General features: G+C 31.3%; 3 protein-coding genes across 8 annotated transcripts; all 3 read left to right on the top strand.

Annotated features, from left to right (window-relative positions):
- The first annotated feature begins 2272 nt into the window (after positions 1–2272).
- On the top strand, positions 2273–4126 carry LOC100780333 (NDR1/HIN1-like protein 12). The gene has a single exon (XM_003529821.4). The coding sequence runs from the start codon at positions 3025–3027 to the stop codon at positions 3781–3783; it is 759 nt and encodes a 252-aa protein (XP_003529869.1). The 5' UTR covers positions 2273–3024; the 3' UTR covers positions 3784–4126.
- A 3967-nt stretch (positions 4127–8093) lies between these two features.
- LOC100790458 (cation efflux superfamily protein) lies at positions 8094–12734 on the top strand. Of its 6 annotated transcripts, none has more exons than XM_014777347.3 (3): positions 8094–8249; positions 8340–8395; positions 11306–12668. In XM_014777347.3, the coding sequence occupies exon 3, from the start codon at positions 11306–11308 to the stop codon at positions 12530–12532; it is 1227 nt and encodes a 408-aa protein (XP_014632833.1). In that variant the 5' UTR covers positions 8094–8249; positions 8340–8395; the 3' UTR covers positions 12533–12668. The 6 variants fall into 6 exon arrangements, with proteins under 6 accessions (XP_014632833.1, NP_001242638.2, XP_040872799.1 ...); NM_001255709.3 differs by having other exon boundaries at positions 8095–8252; positions 11306–12734; XM_041016865.1 differs by having other exon boundaries at positions 8109–8252; positions 8340–8507.
- A 7999-nt stretch (positions 12735–20733) lies between these two features.
- Positions 20734–23890, top strand: LOC100789928 (transcription factor bHLH57). Its single transcript, XM_003528713.5, has 4 exons — positions 20734–21385; positions 21843–22451; positions 22780–23208; positions 23543–23890. The coding sequence occupies exons 1-4, from the start codon at positions 21353–21355 to the stop codon at positions 23624–23626; spliced, it is 1155 nt and encodes a 384-aa protein (XP_003528761.1). The 5' UTR covers positions 20734–21352; the 3' UTR covers positions 23627–23890.
- Positions 23891–24135: the final 245 nt, after the last annotated feature.

Here is a 24135-nt window from a genome sequence, read left to right as displayed (position 1 = left end):
TTAACGTTTAATCTCAAATCGAGCCACGTCACCTTCGACTATTTCTGGTTGTTCATCCTTGGCATCTTCTCTCTTCGGGCTCATTCTGAGCTGTCACTATCTTCACTTTTAATATTTTGCTTATTTTTGTGAATAAAATAAGGCATAATCAACACTCACCACTACTGTTTCACATTATAAGGTTCTTTGAAGAATAGAAAAGGAAAGAAAAAAGCATTTCTAATTTTCCATCAAGAACTTACATGAACAAGCAGTGAACTTTTTGGCTTGGCTCCACGAGTTTTATCAGGTTTGATTTGACTGTAGGGATCAAATGGCAAAAACAGGGAGAAATGCTTACCCGTGAAGATTTTAATGGGGTATGACTTAAACAGGTATTTTTTAAAATGAGTTGCTTGAGATTGAGCTAAATTACAACTTTCACACCTAAATTATACGGGAAAACCTAGTAAAAGAAATATATAAATTCGATTGTTATAGCACTACTCATAATAAAATGGACTGTAATTTTGGGGTAAATAACATGATTATCCTTGCGTATTTCTTTTTATAGGAGTATTGTCAAATAATTTTACTTGATGTATTTTAGACATTTTATTTCCTAGTAAAAACAGATAGATTTAAAATATTTATTGATGACCAACAACTAATAGAATACTTGAAAACTGATTGACATTTATTTAAGTGAAAATAAAAATAATTTTATAATCAAATTTGTAGTATTTTTCTCACAATTTTTTTGGCTACTGAGAAAAACAGAGAAAATAATTTTTATAATTTTTTAAAGCGTACTTTTAATTTTTTTTAAAAGCTCAAATTAATGGCCCTAATGAAGCACGTGATACCCTTAAAACAGTTAACGGCTTAGCGCTCCAATTACCAAGTAGATGTAAGGTCCACAAGAAACTGAAATCAATTATTTTCGAGGCATGTCTTGTTCCTTACAATTAAAAAAATATAACTATTAAAAAAATCTTTTAAATAGCGAGTTTGGAATTTTTTTTCTTAGGACATACAATTGAGAGAAAACCAAACGGACATATAAAGGAGACAAATTATTTTATGCTGTCTCTTTTCTTGTCGCTCCAATAAACAATGACACATCTTTAAAAAGATTTTCTTTAAATATCAATATTTTGTTGTTTTATGTTAAGGTGTTATGTTTTTATTGAAAAGAGACGAAAGGAAACATAAATGGGGACTGGTGATTAATTTGGTTTTACCAACGGGTTGAAATTAAGGGTGTGAAGGAAAAATAGCTTTCTAATCGATTCGGTTAAAACCCGAATAAGTTTTTCTTTTTTTAATAAAATGTAGTTCAGAAACCTGAAACTAATTCGATTATTAAAATTAGCTTAAGACTAGTTCAAAATTAATTTAGTTTAAAATCAATTTTTAAAATAAATTCCATTCCAAACTGATTTTCCAAAACATATTGAATTTTTAAATTTAAAATCGAACAGTGATTCATAAACGATTCTTTTTTTTTTTGCTGACTCTGCACATCCCTAGCTGAATTTAAAGAGCCTAGGTTTTTGAATACTAAAAAACTTTATTAACACCTTTTTATTTTTTTTTGTTTATTTCTCTCATCACATTATATATTAATCACTTATTTCTCATATTTAACTATCTCTTTGTAAGTGGCTACACTTGGATGTCCAAATATTTTTTCCTGCATTTATTTATCTCATTTATTTTTCATTTTTGTTTCTCTAATTAGATAAATGTCATATGTTAAAAATTTATCATTCTTTAAATATCAAACATTTTATTAGTTTTATTTATTTAATTTATTTCGTGGATGTGTGTTTCATTGGAGTGACAAAAAATATACAAAGGAGATGTTTGCCCATCGTGGGGAGCCTAAAACATCAAGGAGATCTCCCATCAAGAGGTAAGACGCATCATTACATTAATGAAATATCACATTAAATCTAAAACCTTAAGACATAAGCATCTTTAATGTAGTTAATTGCTAATTGACTTATTAAAGTTAAACAATGTTATTTAACTAAGTTCACCATTGGAGTAAATGGAGTGGAGTTCTTATACAATCAGTGCTTGTATAACTACAACTAATGCTGGTTAACAATTAATAAATCAATTTTCCTAGTTTAGATATCTAACAGAAAGAGGAGGGATTAACACATGAAGAACATGAAGAAGCAAGATAATCACAAGTTCAAAAAAAAAAATCACAAATCGCCACAAACCCAACACCCACATAAAAAAAATCACAAAAACCCAGCAAAAAAAAAAAAAAAAACATCCTTTGTCCCTTTTCTTGTCCTTTCTAGTTTCAACATGACATTAAAAACTTCTCACTTTTAAATGGTAGTAACATTTTATTAGTTTTCTTTGTTGAGGTGTCTTCAATTTCGGGTCCAAGGGAACGAATTGAAGCAGGCAAAGAAGTGAATGCAAATGCAACTGATGCTGATGCATGCAAATCCTCCTTACGTCATCCATCCGCATTTAAGTTGATTTATATATGTTTTTGTTGTTATTTTCATGCATGCAAATGCAACTGTTTTATAAACCACCACCCACGTACTGTATGTTTGTTTGGCATGGAAAAGAGATTTTTCTCTTATTCTCTCAATGAAAGAGAGAGAGAGAGAGTGAGAGTCTCTCTACCATGTATTCAGTCATCTAACATTGTTAGTTTACGGGTTGCTTATTCACATTACGTTAGTAAAAGCATATAAAGGAAAAAAAAAAGCTTGGATAAAGACAAAGCAAGGCATAAAACAGGAAAAAAAAAGTAAAACACATGTAGAGTACAGTAGTGAGGTGATCAATGATCAGCCATTGATCTAATAAAACTAAAAGAAAAACTCGCCCTTATACTTGGATTCCAAGTTTCCCCTTTTATTCCATCTCATATAGATTTCCTTTAACTTTTTTCTCTTGTTCTCTATATCCACAACCCCCACCATTTCTTGCTGTCACTACAGAGTCATATCATTATTCATACACACACAACACAACTTCTTTAACTAGAGATCAACGAGTCCTCCCATGGCAGAAATGCAGATACAACATCAAGAAGACCATAACCATAACCCTAATCACATCCTTCGCCCTAACCCTAACCCTAACCCTAACCCTACACAATACACACATTACCGCTTCCCTGGCAAAGTTCCCCACCACCAACACCAAGTCCACAACATGGACAAAGGCGCAGCTTCACGCTTCAAACCCAATGCCCCCAAACGTGAACACTGCATTTGCATCACCGTTTTCCTCCTCCTACTCGGCATCATACTCCTCGTTCTCTGGCTGGCCTACCACCCTACCAAGCCGCGCTTCACGGTGGCCAGCGCCGCCGTCTACGGCCTCAACGCCACCTCGCCGCCACTCATGTCAATCGCCATGCAGTTCAACATGGTCATAAGAAACCCTAACAGGCGCGTCTCAATTTCCTTTGACAGGCTCTCCGCCTACGTGTCCTACCGCAACCAGCCCGTTACGCCGCATGTCATGCTTCCGCCGCTCTTCATAGAGAAGCACAGCGCCGTGTCGCTGTCCCCGGAGATCGGAGGCGTGCCGGTGCCGGTGTCGGAGGACGTCAGCAATGGACTGGCCATGGACGAGAATTATGGGGTGGTGGGCGTGAAACTTGTGTTGTTTGGAAGGTTGAGGTGGAGAGCTGGTGACATAAACTCTGCACATTATGGATTGTATGTCAAGTGTGATGTTTTGATGGGTTTGAGGAAAGGTTTTGTGGGTCAGGTTCCTCTTCTTGGTGCTCCAGTTTGTGATGTTAATACATGATAATTGTCTTACAATAGGCTTGTATCTGATTAATAAAGTACAATGTGTGCATACATGCATGGATGTATCTTAGTGATCTTAATTATTCCTATTACATTTTAATATTTTTGTCAAAAATTAAACCAGCAATTACATATAGAAAGTTGGATTTTGTATTTTGGGAACTTCGTATTTTGTGTTTGAGTGACATGTAATATGTAAAAGAAAAGTAGAGATTTGACTATTTGAAGTATTTTGAGTCACATTGTGTACAATGTCATGTTATGGATAGAGAGAGAGAGAGAGAGAGAGAGAAATTAAACAAGAATTATGAATATTATGAATGTGTGCATATTAATTTGGATTTTGCCATTGTTGTTGGATATGTTTGTGGGCCGGAAATGATGAATTACCTGCATTTACATATTTACACAATGGTAGATGTAAATAGTCTGATTTAATCAAATAGTTAATATTTTAAAGATTGTTTTAAAGTTAAGTTTATTAAAATAATTTACGAACTATTATATCTTCATTAAACGATTCTAATAATTTCACTGCGTGATTTATATATGGCTGGAAGGGATCCGGATCCCTGTTTGTGGCACAGGGGAATCAAGGTTTGGACGCGTGGGGAGTTCATGCAGCAAAGAAAGCACTAGCTAGCCAGTAGCTACTTGTCTCTTGTCTCTATCTCACATAAAGTGCTTTGCTTTTGTAAAGCCAGATCAGACGAACATATATACTACTTATCAATTTAGAAGCTCTTCATGTCTTTACTTGTTGAAAAGGAAAGAGATTAAAATTTAACTTGTTCACTAAGAAAAGAAAAGAAGATGACATGGGTAAGTCTTTTATCAAGGTATTATTGATCACAACACTGGAAAACTAAGTAAAAATTAAGAAAGCCGAGTTTCGGAAGAAATGGTTTGATTTTCTTGGCTAGTTATGTGTTTAATATCTTGTAATAATATTTTTTTTTTTTTATTCCTAGCTTGTAACAATGTATACTTTCTCATTCACTTTAAAGTTATTTATATGTCATTGATTTTTGAAATTTCTTTGGCCATACTATTGTATTTTTATAAAATAATCTTTACATAATTGATTTTTAATTAACGAGTTTAATTGTAAATGTTAACGGTTTCTTAAATATGATTAAAAATTATTATTTATGGTTTGAATGGTTAAAATATTTTTTACATTAATATTAATGTTTTGTAGCTGACATCCAACAGCAAGCATTGTCTTGAAAATTGAACTGGATTCTTCCGATCTAACGATTGGTCCATTAACTTAAAAAATTCAGTTCATCTCAAAATTGGTAGGAACTGGTCCAAAACTTATAAGAAACCATTGCAGAAAATTAGTTTGTGAAATGGTTACCCGTTTTCATCCTTTCAAAGTCAACTTTTTAATATGATGAGAAGAATCTTTCAAAAGGTCTCACGTTAAATAAAGCTCTAGAATCAACTATTTAGATATTTTTCATCACCAATAAAAAAATTCTTTCTCTTCGTTTAAGGCCACAGTCGTATAGTGGTTAATTTATTCTTCCATTTTCCTGGGTTTTATTTGATGATGGATTGTTCTAACCTTCTAATCCCTCTTTAATAATTCACACTCTTACTTCTTGTGACCATCTTTCCCACAATAAAAACAAGTCAGACCTTTGATAAAGGCTTGAATCTTCCTTATAATTTTCAATGGCTTCTTTTACCTCCATATATATACTCACTCCCTCTATTCTCAACAATATTGGCTTTGAAGCAACTACTCAATCCTTTCTCTCTCTCTCTCTGTCTTTTTTCTTTTTTTTGGATTCTTCATTTAGCATGTTATCTATATAATAGTATCGATGTTAAGCATTTTTTTAAATAATTATTTTTAAAAAAACATATTTATCATAAGTTATAATTAATTAATGATATAAAAAAATTATAATAAATCAATAAATTTATCATATATAATAATTTATAACTAGATAATAATATAAAATAATCTCTTTATACTATTTGAACATATACTCAATTTATTTAATTACACATTGAATTACATATATCATTTGAAATAAGACATAAAATTAATTTCATTCAGAACAAAATTACTCTCTAATAGAGGAGTGTATGCTAAAAAATTTATTTTGTAAATTATAGAAATTAGTAAAAAATTGCGTGACTAACTTACTAAAATTACTAATAATATTTATAATTAATTTTACTCAATTACTAGTCAAGTTAATATATTTTTTTTGAAAAAAAAAAGTTTTATTTTGAAATTAAATTTGCTTACAACACCCAACATCGCAGGATATAGTCAATATATAATTTTGCTCCTGGTGAATGATTCAATCCTAAAGTTCATATATATGAAAAAAAATACATATTATATATAAGATGTCAATTTCTTAAATAAATATTAATACTTAAAAGAATTAGTCATTTTCTTTAGTTTGAAGTTAGATCAGGTTCATCCAAAACTTTACTTACAACATGATAAATTTTTTTCTCATTCTTAATTAAGAAATATGAATAAATACCATGAAAATTCAATAAAATCATAACAATAATCGTCTAAACAAGAAAAAAGTAAATAAAATAAAAAGAAGAAAAAATATTTTTTTCTTCTTGTATAATTATTAGAAAAAATGGGTTAAATTATTTTTATATCCTTCATAATATAATGGTTAATAGGTGAATAAATAAGTATAATTATATTTTTATTTATTCTTTTTTCTCTATTTTTCTCAACTAAAAGGATATTTTTTATTGAGTCTATGTGATCTTTTATAATTTATTTTCTATTAACCAAATGATAAATAATTTATTTTGTTTTCAATTTTATATTTTTATCCATTTTTACTCCAATAAAAAAAGCTTATTATTTATTCGCATTTATCTAATCCGTTTTTTCAATTTAATATTACAATATTCACCTTTAGCTTAATATTTTTAGATAAGAAATACACTATGTGATTAATTATGTGGTATACATCAAGCATTAGATAGGATTGAGCTTATCATATTCTTTTGGTTTGGTATCATATCTTATCATATTCATCAGATAAGAAATACACGATTATTTTGATGCAAGGCATGTGTAAATAAAATTTTCAATAAATGGTAAATAAAAAATAAGGAGTAAACTTTAAACAAAATTTTAAGTGGGAATGAGTCATCAACTTGAGCATAAAAGGGAGAAAATACTATAAATAAATAAAATTAAAGTCATAACAAACACGTGAGAGAGACGCCATGGAAAAAAAAGATAGTGATTTTATTTTTAACCTTTCAAACACTGTTAAATTTTAATATATATATATATATATATATATATATATATATATATATATATATATATATATATATATATATATATAACAATTTTTTTATGGTAGGCACATGTCAATATATAGAGTTTGTGCAAAACTCTCCGTTTATTATGAGCATTTACTTCTGGAAATTTTTATATTTGGCCAAGTCAAACTATTCTGAAATCCGGGAATTATAAAATAAACAAAAAAAAATGAGCCATAAATTTTTTAAATAGATCTTATATTAATCTTATATATAAAATAAATTAATTTTTCAGTAAATGTCATATTTAATTTTTCTTAACAATAAAAGTATCAAACTCCTAAAAAAACGATAAATGTGTCAATTGATATTTTCTTGCACTTTCAATAAAATTTTGTCATGAACAGAGTATAAAAAGTACATATCCTTTCTAATAACTAAAAACACAATTATTTTTTAAAAAAATTACAGAGACTGGTCTTCGTGTATGTGGATATCTTCCACATGTACCATCACTTTTTAATTAACTACACAACTGTTATAAGCCATAAATTTATTATTTTTGTGAATATTTAACACAAGACATGGCTCATTTTGGAATTTATCGGTTTAATTAGAATAATTCAGCTGCTTTGTAAAATTTAAAGATGGATAAAAATATGTGTCTCAGTATCACAAAAGAAAAGTCAAATTCGATTTTAGTTCTTTAAATATATATTTTTATTTTTTTCTTTTCAATTAGAAATACTCAAATTTTCTCCTCAAATCAAAGCGTATTTTTTAATAATTATAATATAAAAATCTTGACGACTAAAAGTAAATTATTTCTAAATTAAGAAAAACTAAATTGGAACAATATGAGAAGGAAAAAAAAGATATATTTTTTAGGAAAAAAGATATTGTATTTTATTCTTTAAAACTCAAAAACTAATACTAATATAGCACCAATATGCATTTATTTTAAACATTTCATCAATATTTTTAATTACGTCATGAGCCTGCAATATAATATCCATATGTTTCCTCTATTGTAGCATAATATCTGAACACGAAACATTTTTTTATTACGAAATGATTGAAAATGGAAATTGATTTGTGAAAATTTTGGCTGGCAACTAGTAGCAACCTTCTTTAAACAAAGCAGAAGGAAGAAGGTGAGAGAGATCCAGAACGATCACGCCCATTGGAGTAGCAGTGCGTCCATTCCATTATTATTATTTATTCTCTTCTACCTTTTTCTTATCTCCTTTATCTTCTTTCTTATACCCTTTTTTTTCACAGAATCGCGTTTCGATTCTCACGACGGAAGAAAGCACGGCGCAGCCTCAAAAAACCAAGTGAGTCATACTAGCATTTTTCGCGGCAAGATAACCAGCAAACACGTTTTTCTCGTTTCACCCTGTTTATGATTTCGAGGCTGTGTCGATTGCTGGATCGTTCCTTTCTTTGGTGTGAAATTATTGTTTCATAATCTTTTGGTATTAGTTTTTAATCTGGTTTAGGTGAACCCTCGTTGTTGTTTTGCTTTTGCAATTTTTTTGTTTGTTAGGTTCCTAGAAGGTTCTATTCTGTGTCAGAACATGATGTGTGTGCAGGAGATTCAGTCACCTAATCAATTGAATGCTTCATATTTTTTTGGCCCGGGCGTCGCACGGGCAAAAGACTAGTTTATGTTTATATAGCTATATTCAGCTCCTGGCGGCTGAGTTCACTGTTCTTGTGTTGACTTATGACATTCTCCACTTAATAAATAGTCTTGCTCTCTGCAGCTGACTTGATTATTTTGCAATTTTTTTTATTTTTATTTTTGTGCTTCTAGGATTCTAAGAAGTCAAGTTGTTAGGTTGTTTTCTTTTTTTTCTCTAAAACTTGTTAATATTCTTTATATTGTGCAAGGAGGTCTCCGTGTAGGTTCATGTTATATTTTAATTTCAATTTTGGAGTATAGTGGTGATTAGTTGACCTTGTTGCACTTGTGGTTACTTTGTGTCTTTGTTCCATATTTTTTTGAATATTGAATAATTCGTTGAAAAGGAACTCATGTTTGTGACTGATGCGTATGCATTTTCCTTCATTTGTGAAACTATTTGTCCAATCCTTACTTGGAGTGTGAATGTGAACCTTGGTTAGGGCCTGTCAATTATTAAAATATCACTGATATCTGCTTGAAGTAAAGCTCATCTCATTTGAAGTTTTTTTTCTTTCTGAGTTTCTTTGTTTTGGAAAACATTAGTATAGTTTTGCTCTTTACTTGCAAGTTACAAGTTGTTTGCATTTAATTATTTGTTTTGTAAATGAATTCTTCAGACCTGGGTTTTAAATCCGTTTTACGTGTTAGTTCATTTAAATTAGTCATTCATAGTGAGATTATCGTGTTTCAGTTATGGAATTATAAAGAAACTCTCTCTCTCTATATATAATATATATTAGTTGTGTAAATTCATTAGTTAATCATATTGTTGTAATTATTGTCAGGCATCAACAGCCCAGTGATTGGTTAATTTTCTGATGCATATCAATGCATTAATCAATGGATCGTTACATCATAAAGCTGTTACTTTTATAAGTATTTTAGCTGGGATTGTTGTTTCAACCAGGCTTTCCTAGGCTTTCGGATTTGATGGATTATTAGTTATGTTCTGATCAATTCCTAATGTATCTTTCTTTAGTAGGAATTTCATTATACTCATTTTCTCACCTCAGGTTTAGAAGGACTTCCTTTGTTCTTAAGCTTCATCACCTGAGAAAATCAGAATTTCCAATCTTCTCCACTGTTCATCTGAATAATGGTTCTGTGCTGTCTCTGTTGTTTTTTCTTGAAGCATCCCCTTCATTCAATCCTTCTTTGCCTCCTCCCAACTGATTTTAGGCAGATCTGAAACCTGACTGTTGCAGCATAACAGAATCCCCAGTATCTCATTGAACTTTCTCTATCTTCCTGACCTGTAGATCCTAGGCCTCACACTCTCTTCCTGTGCCTCCATTCTCCATTTCTAATGTCTTCTCCGTGGCTTCTATATGCAATTCCATTCTTGTGTTTGGCATCCAAAACCCCCATTTGAAGTATGGGGTTTTAGTGTGGGGTTTATAAGGTCTAGGTCTCTCTAACACCAACAACTAACTTTTTGTGGTGTAGTTCTCCCGAGGTTCTTATCAATTTACTTTGAACCATGGTTTTGATGTTTAGGTTCTATTGCCTGTAGTTGAGCATAGAGACACAAGTATCTTTCAAATGCAAAAAGAATATATCTTTGTTTTTTTTTGTTCTATTCATAGTCCAAAGGAATATTTATATATGTAGATTGCAATGTTGTCCTTCGGTTTCTTATTGTTTCTTTTCTGTCTTGTGAATAATGTTTTCCACTTTTCCCTGCTGTGAAGTGATTTGACATATATATTGTTTTGAATATTTCTAAATCCTCGTATGTACCCTTCCTAACAGTCCTTTTTTTTTGGGTGAAAACCTAACAATCCTTTTTTTTTTGGTGAAAACCAAACAATCCTTTTATTTGGTGAAAACCTAACAATCATTCTAATCAAGAAGATATTAAATGCTTTTATGTTTCCAAAATATTAAATATTTTTATTTTTCATTTAGTACTTTATTTATAAGGTAGTATTAGGTGGGTTTGTAGAAGGATGTGTTGGGAGGATATAGCATTACTCAATTGTTTAAGCACTATTGCTTGAGGTCTACTTATTTTGCTACTGCTTTCAATTATCATCTGTTAGTCTAGTAATAGTTGTGCTACAATGTTACTCATTCGGCTCAGCCTGTATGAGATTGTATCTAACTCTTTTAACTGAAAAAAATTACATACTATTCTTTCATACAAAAAGGGTTTTATTTGACTTTGATTTTCATGAGATTACTCAAATTGTTGCCTATTAATTAAGGCTAAGCACAGACACATAGATATGGGCTATTGATTTAAAGAACCATGTTAGCCAAATATTAACGAATGTCATTGAGAGCTCCACTTGATTTATAACACCATTGCAACTAATATAGGGCTTAGATGTACAATTGGATAATACATCTGCTCATATCAAACCTTACTTTTTGGCCTGATTTCTTTTAATTACTTGTTCTACTTCTGGAGCAGTGTCCTGTGGGATCAAATTGTCCCAGATATGCTGTAAAAAGTTATTGATGGCTGATATAATTCTTGTTTCTGTTTAATGCTAGGAAGAGTTTATGGTTTTTCTCTAACTCAAGAAATGTTACATTTTTGTATATATTGTAGATGGAAGCACAAAGCTCTCAGCATACACAAGTTATTGAGATCAGTGGTGATTTTCCTGATGGTGGAAGGAAGATTTGTGGGGAAGCACCGTGTGGGTTTGCAGATGCTGGATCCATCTCTAAGGATTCTGAAGAAAGATCAACTTCTATGCGAAAGCTTTTCATGGCAGTGGTCCTTTGTGTTATTTTCATGACTGTTGAAGTGGTTGGTGGCATCAAAGCTAACAGTCTTGCTATATTGACTGATGCAGCTCATTTGCTTTCAGATGTTGCATCCTTTGCCATCTCCTTATTTTCATTATGGGCTGCTGGATGGGAAGCTACACCTCGCCAGTCATATGGATTTTTCCGAATAGAGATTCTTGGTGCTTTGGTTTCTATTCAAATGATATGGTTGCTTGCTGGGATTCTGGTATATGAAGCCATTGATAGAATCATTGCTGGTCCTAAAAATGTGGATGGTTTTTTAATGTTTTTAGTTTCTGCATTTGGTCTTGTGGTTAATATCATCATGGCATTGTTATTGGGTCATGATCATGGCCACAGACATGCTGGTCACAGTCACGGACACGGACATGATGGTCATGGCCACAGTCATGGATTTACAATGTCTACCCATTGTGATGCAAAGCATACCAAAGATCAGCACCATCACACACACCATCATGATGAAAACCATCCAAAAGATGCTCACCATCATACTGATGAAGATCACTTGCACCATCATGCTCACAAAGAGGTTACTGAACTGCTTCTTGGTGAGTCAAAAGGTGGAACTAAGAAGAAGAAGCAATGGAACATAAATGTACAGGGGGCTTATCTCCATGTTCTTGGGGACTCTATCCAAAGTATTGGGGTAATGATTGGGGGAGCAGTCATATGGTATAACCCTCGTTGGCAAATTGTTGATTTAATCTGCACTCTAATCTTTTCAGTAATTGTTATGGGGACAACCATCAACATGCTGCGAAACATTTTGGAAGTCCTGATGGAGAGCACACCTCGTGAGATAGATGCTACTAAGCTTGAAAGGGGGCTGTTGGATATGGAAGATGTAGTGGCCGTTCATGAACTGCATATATGGGCCATTACAGTGGGAAAGGTTTTGCTTGCATGTCATGTTAAGATCAGACGTGAAGCAGATGCAGACTTGGTGCTGGACAAGGTTATAGACTATATCAAAAGGGTTTATAACATCAGCCATGTCACCATACAGATAGAGCGTTAGAATTTTTCTTCTTTAATTGACTATTTTCTGGTAGTAAAGATTAGAGGGGAAGGATTTAGTTGGACTTGAGGAATTGTTCTGGAACTCAAATTTGTCGATGTTCTTATATTCTTCTATCTAGAAGTTTAAGAGTGCAGATATGAGCATTGAATATTTACATGCCAAATTTTTATTATCTGTGATATTATTGTCAAATACTTCACTGCTACTCAGCTTTTTTTTTTCTTTCAGATTTATAGGAATTTTATTAATTCGTTTAAAACTTCTTTTGGTACAATCTAATACAAGTTTGCCTTGGTCACCTTAATGCATCAATGATGTTAAATACAAAAGGGTCCCTTCCGAACCAGATGAGCAACTGTATTGTGTTTTGGAGTGTATTACCGACAAGTTTTGCGCTTCACAAGCACAAGATTGTAAAGGTTTTCAGCTGTCTTGAATTTGTTGATGCTATAACTATTGGTGATCGAAACTCTTTTAACATGACTTTGTTTGGCTATCCGATTGTACACGTTACCAAAGACAAAATGTGAAAAGAAATTTTTTTGTATTTTTTTGTGTGTGTTTAATGGTCATACCGAGGTTTAAACCTATGATCTCATGTATATTACCTTAAATCTCCCACCACTAAGAAATTTTTCTGTATTGATCATAGGTTCTATTCCAACAAATACACTCTATTTTGACGAATCACCAAGTTACATAATCTGTCCCCATTCTCCACCTTCCGTGGTGTCCTTGGTGAACAACGACAAGATTCTGAAGTCAACGTTGGACAGTGTAAGAGTTAAAATAGTTTTCAAACTCTGAATGAGAGTAGTACTGACTAGAGACGAATTGTAAGTTTTGCACGGTTCTAGAGTTGGAGAATACTTACTAATTACTATGATTGTTATTGAAACTCGAAAGGGTGTAATTACTATGCAAGATATTATATTTATACCTGTAATAAGATGCCGTGAGTGAGGTTTAGTGGGTGTAGCTTAATTGATTGCGTAAAGTGAGTGAGTTCATCTTTAATTTTTATCGATAAAAAAAATGCCATAAGTGAGATGACTACAAATGTACGAGTAATTCTAAGAGTAGTCACATGTGCGGGACATTGAGTCCTTATGGGTTCAGACAAAGGAAAACATCCCCAAACTGTTCCTGCCCCAAGAGCGAAGGCATCTACAGTATACCCTCAATTAATAATTTAATGTGTTTGAAGGAGTATTTTGTAAAATTAATTTTAAAAAAGTTATTTATTATTTGAATAATTCTAACCCACAATATTTTTTATTCGATTAAAATGTTATCTATGGTTGATTTAACTCAAAATTAAATTTAGACTCAGAACTAATTTGTCAATGTGAATTAAGCATGTGAAGATTTACTTAAAACTACACAGGTAAGTATTTTATTACGATTTTGGATGTTTCAATTTGAAATACTAAAAGAATATAATAAAGCAATTTTAGTTTTCACACCCATATATATAATAGTATTTACTTTACATTTGTAGGAAATTAAAATGCTAATTTATTCCCTAAAAGATAGGGACAATCAGTTACTCCGCTTATGGGTTGATTATGGAACATCAAGTTGTGTTCAAGGAAGATGAAGACCCAGATGTTATCCAATTTGCTTCATACAGTGTAGAAAGGATAAGATTCTGGCATCGATCGAGTGGAATATGATGTATAAGGATTTTACTCATTTAAAGTGAATAATATACTAAGGCTTAGAGTTGATAAAATAGATGAGGTCAATCGGTTGCTCCGTTAGCTTGTCGGATCACATTAAGTTGAATTAAGAAAATATTAATCCAAATAAAATCAGGTTAAGTTAGACTTAAGAAATATAGGCTTGAATTTAATCGGACTTATTTTGGCCGAATAATTTTTTAATTTTTTCTTTTTTTTGAATTTATATAAATTTAGACAAAAAAAAAAAAGATGAGTCAATATGGGTCAACAGGTCTAGTTAAACTTTAAAAAATGAAGCTCGTATAAAATATGGATTGGCTCAGTCAAATCCATCTTTCATTCTTGATCCGATGAATCGATTTGACTTAGATCGGTCATTTTGCCGATTCTATTAAGACTGATATTCAATGGGTATAGATGAATTGGTAAGATATGTTATGTTTGTGAGAGAAGACTTAAGTTTGATTTCCTTAAGAGTTATAAGGTTATTTTGATGATAAAAAAAAGAAATGAGAGAGAGAAAGGTCATGAGCTTGATTGTCCTTTTCAACAAAATTCTAACCTTTGTCAATAAAAAATTTGATTCTCACAAAATATCTTAAGATCCCACCAAAGAATCAAATTTTAATTATGGAGGTTCTACTTAATTTTTTTTCCTTCTATCAAAGTAATCAAAATACCCTATTTACAAAGATTTCTATAGTATCATCTAATTGGAATCGGTAAAAAAAAAAATCAACTAATTAGAATAATTTTAAAGTAATTATTATAATACATGTTGATTTTAATCAAATAAAATAAAAAAATGAAAATAAATAAGGCTATTTTAGTCCCTAATAAGTGAATTTTGATTTTAGTTCCTAAGTATTTTTTTTTCATTTCTCAAAATTTGAAATCACTTGTTTAAAATGAACAAAATTTGACTTCTTAAAACTTTTTTCTTTGATTTCCGTCCCTCCAAAATTTATAATTACTATTTTTTCCCTGTTCATTTTAAGATAGATAAGAAATATTTATTCTAAGATTTAGAAATATTTTTAGAGGTATCATATGTTGACATGATACTGAAAATATTAGTATACCATCTAGGATGACTATTTTGAGTTTTTATTAAAACACGCAAATAATTAAGTGTCACGTAATCATAAGAAAAAAATAATTTCACATATTTTAGAGATGAAAACTAAAAAACTTTCTTTTTTAACAAAAAAAAACTAAAATCAAAATTTACTCACTTTACATGGACTAAACACGTAATACATATGGTATATTATCTCAAGTCCATTATATCATTTAAGGTCACTACATCTAATATATATTATCCGCTTTAACGATAGTTTAAGGTCATTAAAAAGTTGTTTATAAACTACCTACCTTAGTTTCGATTTATAAGCAATGTAAAACTAAAAATAATTTTATTTAGATACTGTCAAAATTTTTTGGGTGTGTAATAGTGACACTGAAATTAGAATATATGAGGAAATGTTGAATTTGTAAAATCTGGACAAATTATGCATCCTGATAATGCCTACGACTAGGAGGGTATTACCTAAAGAGAGGGAAATACAAGAAACTGAAAATCGCCTTATACGACAGAAACAGAATACTACCTTGTGGAACAGTGAACCGCGTGAGTGGCTTGGCTTGACATCATGATAGCAATCCAAGTAAGAAACGTGATATACATTGGATTTTCCATGCACATGCTTTGTCTTTATTTGGCCTCTCTACGCAAACTGAGTTGGAGATTTTGGGCAGGATCTTGATATTGCCTTCACAATCACAAGACACCAAGATAATGTGTGTATCCTTTGAGGCCTACTATTGGTCTGTGCCATTTCCCTCACTTGACATATACGTGGTTAATACCAGGTTATCCAAAATCTACTGTGCTACCCTCCACACTTTTTCTATCTTATCAAGAGTGTAAAGTTTCAAGTTGGACCTGGGAAAACTTAACCACGTTGTGATTATAAGTGCAGGATTTGCATCATATGTAAATGATAAGGTAGTCCTACATGTTTCCCAATGCCAATTATTAGTGATTAATTGGTTGGCGTAGATAAAACAAAATCAAACAATCTATTTTATTCTATTATTGAAATGAAATTTCATTATTTTCTGAGATTTATCTAAAGCATTCCTCTGTTTTACTGGGCGTCACCCATATAACAGAATACACTACATTTTCATATCATATTCTAACTCATTTATTAAACGAATGAAAACACTTGTTTTGTTATAATATGTTAATGATTAATGGAAGAAAAGTGGCACCAGGATAACTTAACTATCACCAGAACAACTTGTAACTGAATCTTGGACTAAAGTATGTGTTCATTTTTTTTGTTTAAAAAGAATTTGATGTTCATTTTTTAAGAAATGAGTAATTGTTATTTTTCTATTCACATGTTTAGAAATTTATGATAAAGAAAAATCAAATACATTCTTAGAAGTCTGGCCACACAGTGGGATTCCATTAAAACAAGTTCACACAAAAACTACATCAAGACATGCTGAATGCTAAACTAAAAAGCCTGGCTGCTGGCATGGGCCCCAGTCCAAATTTTGACAACAATTTATTTGAACCAAAAAACACAACAGGTGCAGGGCCTGACATGTAAATGAGACAACAAGGACGGTAGGCGCGTTTGTGAATTGTGAAAAGTGATTTTTAACCAACTCTCTTATTCTAGACTTGAGACGCAGCCAAATACAAAAATGCTCACTAGAAACTGTATGCTGTATGCAATAGAAATGAAGATGATGAGAGTTTTTTCAGATTTCAGGGCAAAAGCTGCCACGGGCCAGGCCCTATGGCTCTGTGTGTTACAAAGTTACACTTGCCTTAATTTTTTAGGCACATCTTATATGGAGTATTTGTTAGGAAACTTTATTTAAAGGTTTTAAGATGAAATTTAATTTGCTATTAGCCTCTTAGGGTCAGTATAGTATGTCTCTTTGTATGTATCATCTATTTTAGCAAGCATTTGGAAGAGTACTGTTAAAAAGTTTCACATGCCTCCATTTCTAGGATGTAACTTTTATATATATATAATATAATTTCACTTCATCTCAATTGATTTTTAGGATGTAACTTTATTTCTCTTATATATATAGTTATGGGGATGACTAGTCATGTCAAACCAATAAGAGAAACTTAGATAATAAAATGAGATAACAAAGAAAAGACAAAGCGAGAAGAAGGATGTGATAAAAGATTAAAAAAAGGATATATACGTAATAAGTGAGAGAAGTGGCGAGGGAGGAAATCATAAAGAATGAAAGGGTAAAATCAAAGGATTAATTTGTCAAATAAAATTCTTATAGAGAAATGTTAACAAGTGCTTTAAAAACTTAAAAAAGATATTTTAATTAAGAGATAAAAAAAATTATTTATAAAAAAAATTATATTATCTTATGATTTATATAATAAATATTTACTTTAATTCTTTAACCAATATCTTAAAAATACTGATTAATCATACCCTAAAACAAATACTTAATTTTTTTGTGAGCATTTTTACTATCAACTCATGTCTATTAACACAAAGACCACTTTTTTATTAAAAAAACACAAAGAACACTTTTATTGGTAAATTAAACTTTTGGTGATCCCTTTGATCATTTCTATTAATTTTCAGAGATTAATTTCATCGACTCCTTCATTTTTAGGCTAAAATAATGTTTTACTCACTTTTTAAAATATAACTATATTTCAAATGATTTGTCAATTGTATTTTAATGCAAATTTAGTTTTTAACTATTCATATTTCTAACCTTTCAAATTTTCATTTTAATTTTTCATTATTTTTTATTTAAAAAGAGAAACTAATAGTGAACTAATTTTAATAGAGTAAATCAGAAAAAATATATTATATAACTCCTTAATAGGAAGAAAATAAAAAAAGTATTCATGTTATATTCATTAATTACTATTTTTCTCTTATTTGTAAATTCTATTTTCTTTTAATGCTTTACATATGACATTTAAATTCCCTGTTTATTTTTTTCTTATTATAAAACAATTCAAGGTTAGTTAAAAAATAAAATTTGAAAATTGAAATATTTAAAATACGTAAAAGTAAAACTCAAAAAATTTATAGATGACATAAATGAAATGATAAAAATTAAAAAAATTCACGTGATAACTTTATAATTGTTAGATAAATTATATATATATATATATATATATATATATATATATATATATATATATATATATATATATATATATATATATATATATCATAATGACAAATATTAAATAAAAAAATTGTAATTTTTTAAGTTACATCACACGGATAAAAAAAACAGTTATTTTCTTAACTAAAAAAGGTAATGTCTATAAACAACTCAAGTTATCCGTGATTTTATTTTTATCTTCAAAAAATGAACGAGATAAACAACGATAAAGAAACTCGTGTAAACTTAGTTAATTATCAACATAATTATATTTTTAAGTTTTAACTAGAAGGTTTATAAATCAATCTGGTTCGAGTAACAGAAATCGTAATGTGCATCAAAACCGAATATAGGTTAGTGACAGTATTATCATGTCGCACAATTAATGAACAAGAAAGAGGCTTTACCTTCGTACTTGCACGGTAGCTCTCCATGCGCAGTATAAATTGACTACTTGAACTACTACGGGGTAAAGAAGCCATGTCCTCTGGATAAAGTTATGCTCTGAAAACTGTTACATAAATTATTGAAATCTCGATGGGCTTCAAGAACTAATAATGCCGTATTAATAATTATCAGACACAAAAATACAAAAAATAATAGCATATTATTTAACATAAATGATTAAGAATTCAGAGTTAACTTTTATACTTTTATGGTTGTGCTTAAGCAGTTAAGCCTTTGTCTGGTCCCAAAAAGAAAGTATAGGAAAGAAAGTGAATAAAAAGCAAGAAAAAAGAACGGAAGATTGAAATGATTTTTAGATTGTTTGATTGGAAAGAAAATAAAAAGAAAGAGTTATAAATTCTTTTCTTTGTTTGTGTAAAAAAAAAGTTTGCATCTACAATGACATAAAAATTCTTAAATAAATATAGAGGTGTGTAAAATAAAGGTAAATTGATGTTTTAAATAGTACAAAAAAGTTTCAATCGGTCTCCGTCCAAATTGACAGGATCCCAAAAGTAATGAGTCTCACAAGTTTTTCTTTTACATTGTCTTTCTTCCCGATTGTGTAAGAAAGGTTGGAAGGATGGTTAATAATAATTTTATATGATTTAAATAAAATTATCTTCAGTAGAAGATATTTATGATTTTGAAAAATGAAAAATAAACAAAGCGTTAAAAGGATTACTCTTTATCCGTGCTTTTTGTTTCCCATTTTTCATTTGTTCCAAACATTGTCAGATTCCCTTTTGAACTACTAAAATTCTTCTTGATGAATAGTTCTTTTTAGGAAGATCTCTTGTTCTCTTGGGCCTAATTGAATAGTTACAATTGAATAAAAAATGAGAAAAAGGTTATAAATTGAGAGTATAAAAAGTTTTATATCATTATTTATTTATAATCTAACATATATCATAAATTTTATTTATATGATTTTTTATGTTAAATTATTATTTTATATAATAATTACTTTAAAAATCATATTAACAATGAATTATGATTAGATTAAAATATTTTATATTATTAGTGTAAGACCATTAAACTTATAAAAGTACTTATAATTTAGATTTGTGCAATAATTTAAGTGGTCCCAACTTATTATTATGGTTACCTATATGTTGTGTATGTCTCCATATTCTTTCACTTTTTTTATTATTATATTTTAGGTGTGAAATATATCCCTCAATAACTAATTTTTATTGAAAATCTAACTATTATTTTTAGCAGATGTGATCTAATTTCAATTACACCAAGGTAATGTTGATTGTCCAGCCCTTTTAATAACTTGGATAACAATGTTAGCATACATCTCATAATAATTAATGAGAATTGATGTATAACAATTTTTTTTCCAATTTAGTTTTTTAATATAATTTTAGTTAATTTTTGCCACTAACAAATTTTATTTTAATTTTTAATGTAATATTAACAATAAAATTATTTTTTATATTTATTATTTTCTTTAGTCAATTTCTAATTTTTCTCGATCTGTATGAAATTAAAACAATATTTTTTTTTTATTTCTCACAATCTTTTTCTTCTAAAGCAATTTTATTTGAGACAAAAGTTAGATATTAAACAGTACTTCTAAGTTCTAACAAAAATTCGAAAGTTGATTCAGACGTTAGCAACAATTATTTGAAATGAAAAAGGTATTATTTATTTAACACTAACTTGGATAACAAAATATTAGAATAAATATTACGTATGTAATGTGATTTTGTTCTTATGTGTAACTAATGTTAGCCTGAATAGGAAATTGGACATGTTCCATCATCATCATGCAGACCACACAATCCACAGAAGCCCTTTCCAGAGGCCAGAGCTACTTCCTTTCCATTTTTTTTTTTAATAAAACCCTTCCTGGCTTTACCGTACTTTTTCTCTCGCATGAGAGAGAAGAGAGAGATGGGGGAGAGTCCCACAACTGTCTGTCCCCGCTGTTGGACAAAACTGCCACCGCCAATAATGCTTGGGACCTTGTAAACCAGACAACTAAGTCTAACTCCCTCACTCTCTCTCTCTCTCTCTCTTCACACACTCACCAACTCTTCCCACTACTGTTTCAAATACATATCAATCTCTAGCATATCTCTTGTAACCCCAGTTGAGAACTTTCCACCTTTCATTTCTTACCTCTTTACTCTCTCTTTGGATATATATCATACCACTCTCCCCTCCTACTCCTACTACTACTGTTTTGTGACCTGAGACTGGTTCCAAGCACATCATTTATTATTATTCTTCTATATAGTTTTATATAAGAAAGAGGGTATCAAAGCCATATCATATCAGAAAACACAAAGGAATAATATATTGCGGGGGTGTTTGTTTCTCATATGGGGTCTCGCTCTGCTTCTCCATAGGGATTACATTTATTACCATTCTTTTGTTAGCTATCACTACCATACGGAATGTTGGTCACCCTCATACACTCCCTAAGGTAGCAGCATTTAATTAACACTACTACTACTACTTTGATCACTACTGCTCAGCTTTCATCATGGAAAGGCTCCAAGGACCCCTCAATTCCTGTGTATGTAGTGTTACTTACTATTATATAACTTTGTTATTACTAATGATACTACTTTCTACTTTCTTTTCCTTACTTTCCCATCCACCGCTTTTTCTTTCTTCTTCCTTTTCCTTTTCCTCCAACCCCATTTCTAGAACCAAGAAAAGTACTGCATTTACTCCTCAAAACGCTTGCATTAAATGCATTGTGCTTCTACTTTCCTGAAAAAATACATGTATCTGCCCCCCCTTGTTGACATTCCACTTTCGTTCTTTTTTTATTGCTCACTTTTCCTGCATAGTCTTGCCCTTTTTTCTCCATTCTGACCCAACCTCAACCCCATTAATGGAACCATATATTCCTTCTTTTGAATTAAAGTTGGGGTGTATGAAAGTGAAGTACAACCAATACCTCACTCTCTCTTCTCATCCTCTTACCATTATTTTTAATTCCTTGTGATATATTCTTTCTCTTGCAGTTCTTTGGAGACCCTTTGGAAGTGAATTGTTTGGACCAAGTTCTGGTGGATGAAGAAAGCCTGAGACTAGAAGAGGAAGAGCAGTTTCTGATATCAAGCTTAGAGGACAACATGCCGTTCCTTCAGATGCTTCAGAGTGTGGAATCCCCACAGTTTTTCCCTTTGAAAGAGCCAAACTTTCAAACACTTCTGAGGCTGCAGCACATGAAGAAGCCATGGGAGGGAATAGCCTACATTCCAAGAATGGAAGCACAAGTGCAAGCAGCATTGGAGCTAGAGAGTTGTGTGACACATGACATGTTGGAGATGCAGTCACCAGTGAAGTCAGAAAGCAATGAACTCCAACACCCACTTTCAATTTCATGTTTTGAGAAAGTGAACTATGAGTGCAACCAGGAACCACAGAAAGTTTCACAAACATGCCCCAAATCTCAGCCAGCAGCAACAAGGGAAAGGAGAAAGAGAAAGAGAACAAGGCCAAGCAAGAACAAGGAAGATGTGGAGAACCAACGCATGACCCACATTGCTGTTGAACGCAACCGGCGACGCCAAATGAATGACCACCTCAGTGTCCTTAGATCCCTCATGCCACCTTCATATATTCAAAGGGTATGTGCATTATATGCAATCATTTTTTTTTAAATATATATGAAGTCCAATTCTGAACCCCATTTTCTCAAAGGACAATTTTTTTAAGTACTTTTGATGTTTACCATTTTGGAATTAAAATTTTACTTGGGTAATTTGCATAAACAGTACCAAAAATATCCAAGAAAGTGCATGTAACAAAGTTTTCTCCTTCTCAAAGTCCCTTCTCTTGCTTTATCCGTGCTAAAAATCCAATCTTTTAAAGTGTCGGGTGCTCAAAAATTATGTTTTTGTTTTTTTATCCTTTTTATTGATATTGATGTATTGAATTCTTGTTCATGGGGTATAGGGTGACCAAGCCTCAATAATTGGGGGAGCAATAGATTTTGTGAAGGAGTTGGAGCAGTTGCTTCAGTCCCTTGAGGCACAAAAAAGGATGAGAAAGAATGAAGAGGGTGGTGGTGGTTCTTCTTCTTCCACCATGTTGTGTAAGCCCCCACCACCATCGTCATTATCATCACCACATGGCTATGGAATGAGGTCATCAACTAGTGATGAAGTGAACTGTGGGGATGAAGTGAAGGCAGAAAACAAGTCAGAGGCAGCAGACATAAAAGTGACCTTGATTCAAACCCATGTGAACTTGAAAATTGAGTGCCAAAGGAGGCCAGGACAATTGTTAAAGGTCATTGTTGCTTTGGAGGACCTTAGGCTAACCATTCTGCACCTCAACATCACCTCCTCAGAGACTTCTGTCCTTTACTCCCTCAATCTCAAGGTATTACTATGTCTTTTGAGTTTTCACCTCAAAGTATTTTTATTTTTAAAAAATATGGTCAACTCTACAAAGTGGAATCAAGTCAGTGTACTATTCTTTTCTGACTTGCAATCTAAGCAAAAACCTGCCTTCCCTATTTCCAACATTGTCTATCATTATAATTATAATTATAGAGGGAATTTCCTTTTGGACCTTTGGTAAATTACTATTCATTTAACATTAGTATATTCTTTGTGCCGTACCACAATTTACACTTTTTCTCCTTTTTTAATTTTATTTTATAATTTTTGGTGACAAATAATGGACTTTGGCGTGGTGTGTGGTTATAATGTAGATTGAAGAAGATTGTAAGCTATGTTCAGCAAGTGACATTGCAGAAGCAGTTCATCAAATATTCAGCTTCATTAATGGTAGCTAGAGACCACTAGCTCCAATCTTAGGGGGTGGTAGCAGAAGAATAAAGGACGAATCATTGCAAGGAAGATAGGGAAACGGGGAACACAGTGCACCCATTTCTTGTCTACATAACAATATGAAATGTATAATGTTAGTTGGTAACTTAGAGATAATATATGATGATGGTACTACTGAAGGAGGATAAGGCATGTGGTGATATATTATTTGCTGCTCAAATGGTTTTCTCTTGTGTTATAGATTAAAATGCAAGTTTTGTTGTATGATATTATGGTGAATTGCTTGTTAATTTGTTTTTTTGGTGCATTGAGAATTTGGATTGTGGTATGGTGGTGGGGGATAATAGAGGGTAGGGCCCATTAGAAGAAGGAGGGCCCCACTTTGAAAATTTTGGAGTTTTCATCATTACGATTTACTAGGGAGGGGAATGATGCTTCTCTTTTTATATTGACTTTGCGTGATGGCCGTATACTATAAAAGATGTTTCATAATGTATATGCTCACTTTCTGATG

Source organism: Glycine max, chromosome 7, assembly GCF_000004515.6.
Source record: "Glycine max cultivar Williams 82 chromosome 7, Glycine_max_v4.0, whole genome shotgun sequence".
In the NCBI taxonomy this organism is placed as follows: Eukaryota; Viridiplantae; Streptophyta; class Magnoliopsida; order Fabales; family Fabaceae; genus Glycine; species Glycine max.
Note: the sequence above shows the minus strand (reverse complement) of the source record. Positions and strands in the feature narration are given on the sequence as shown.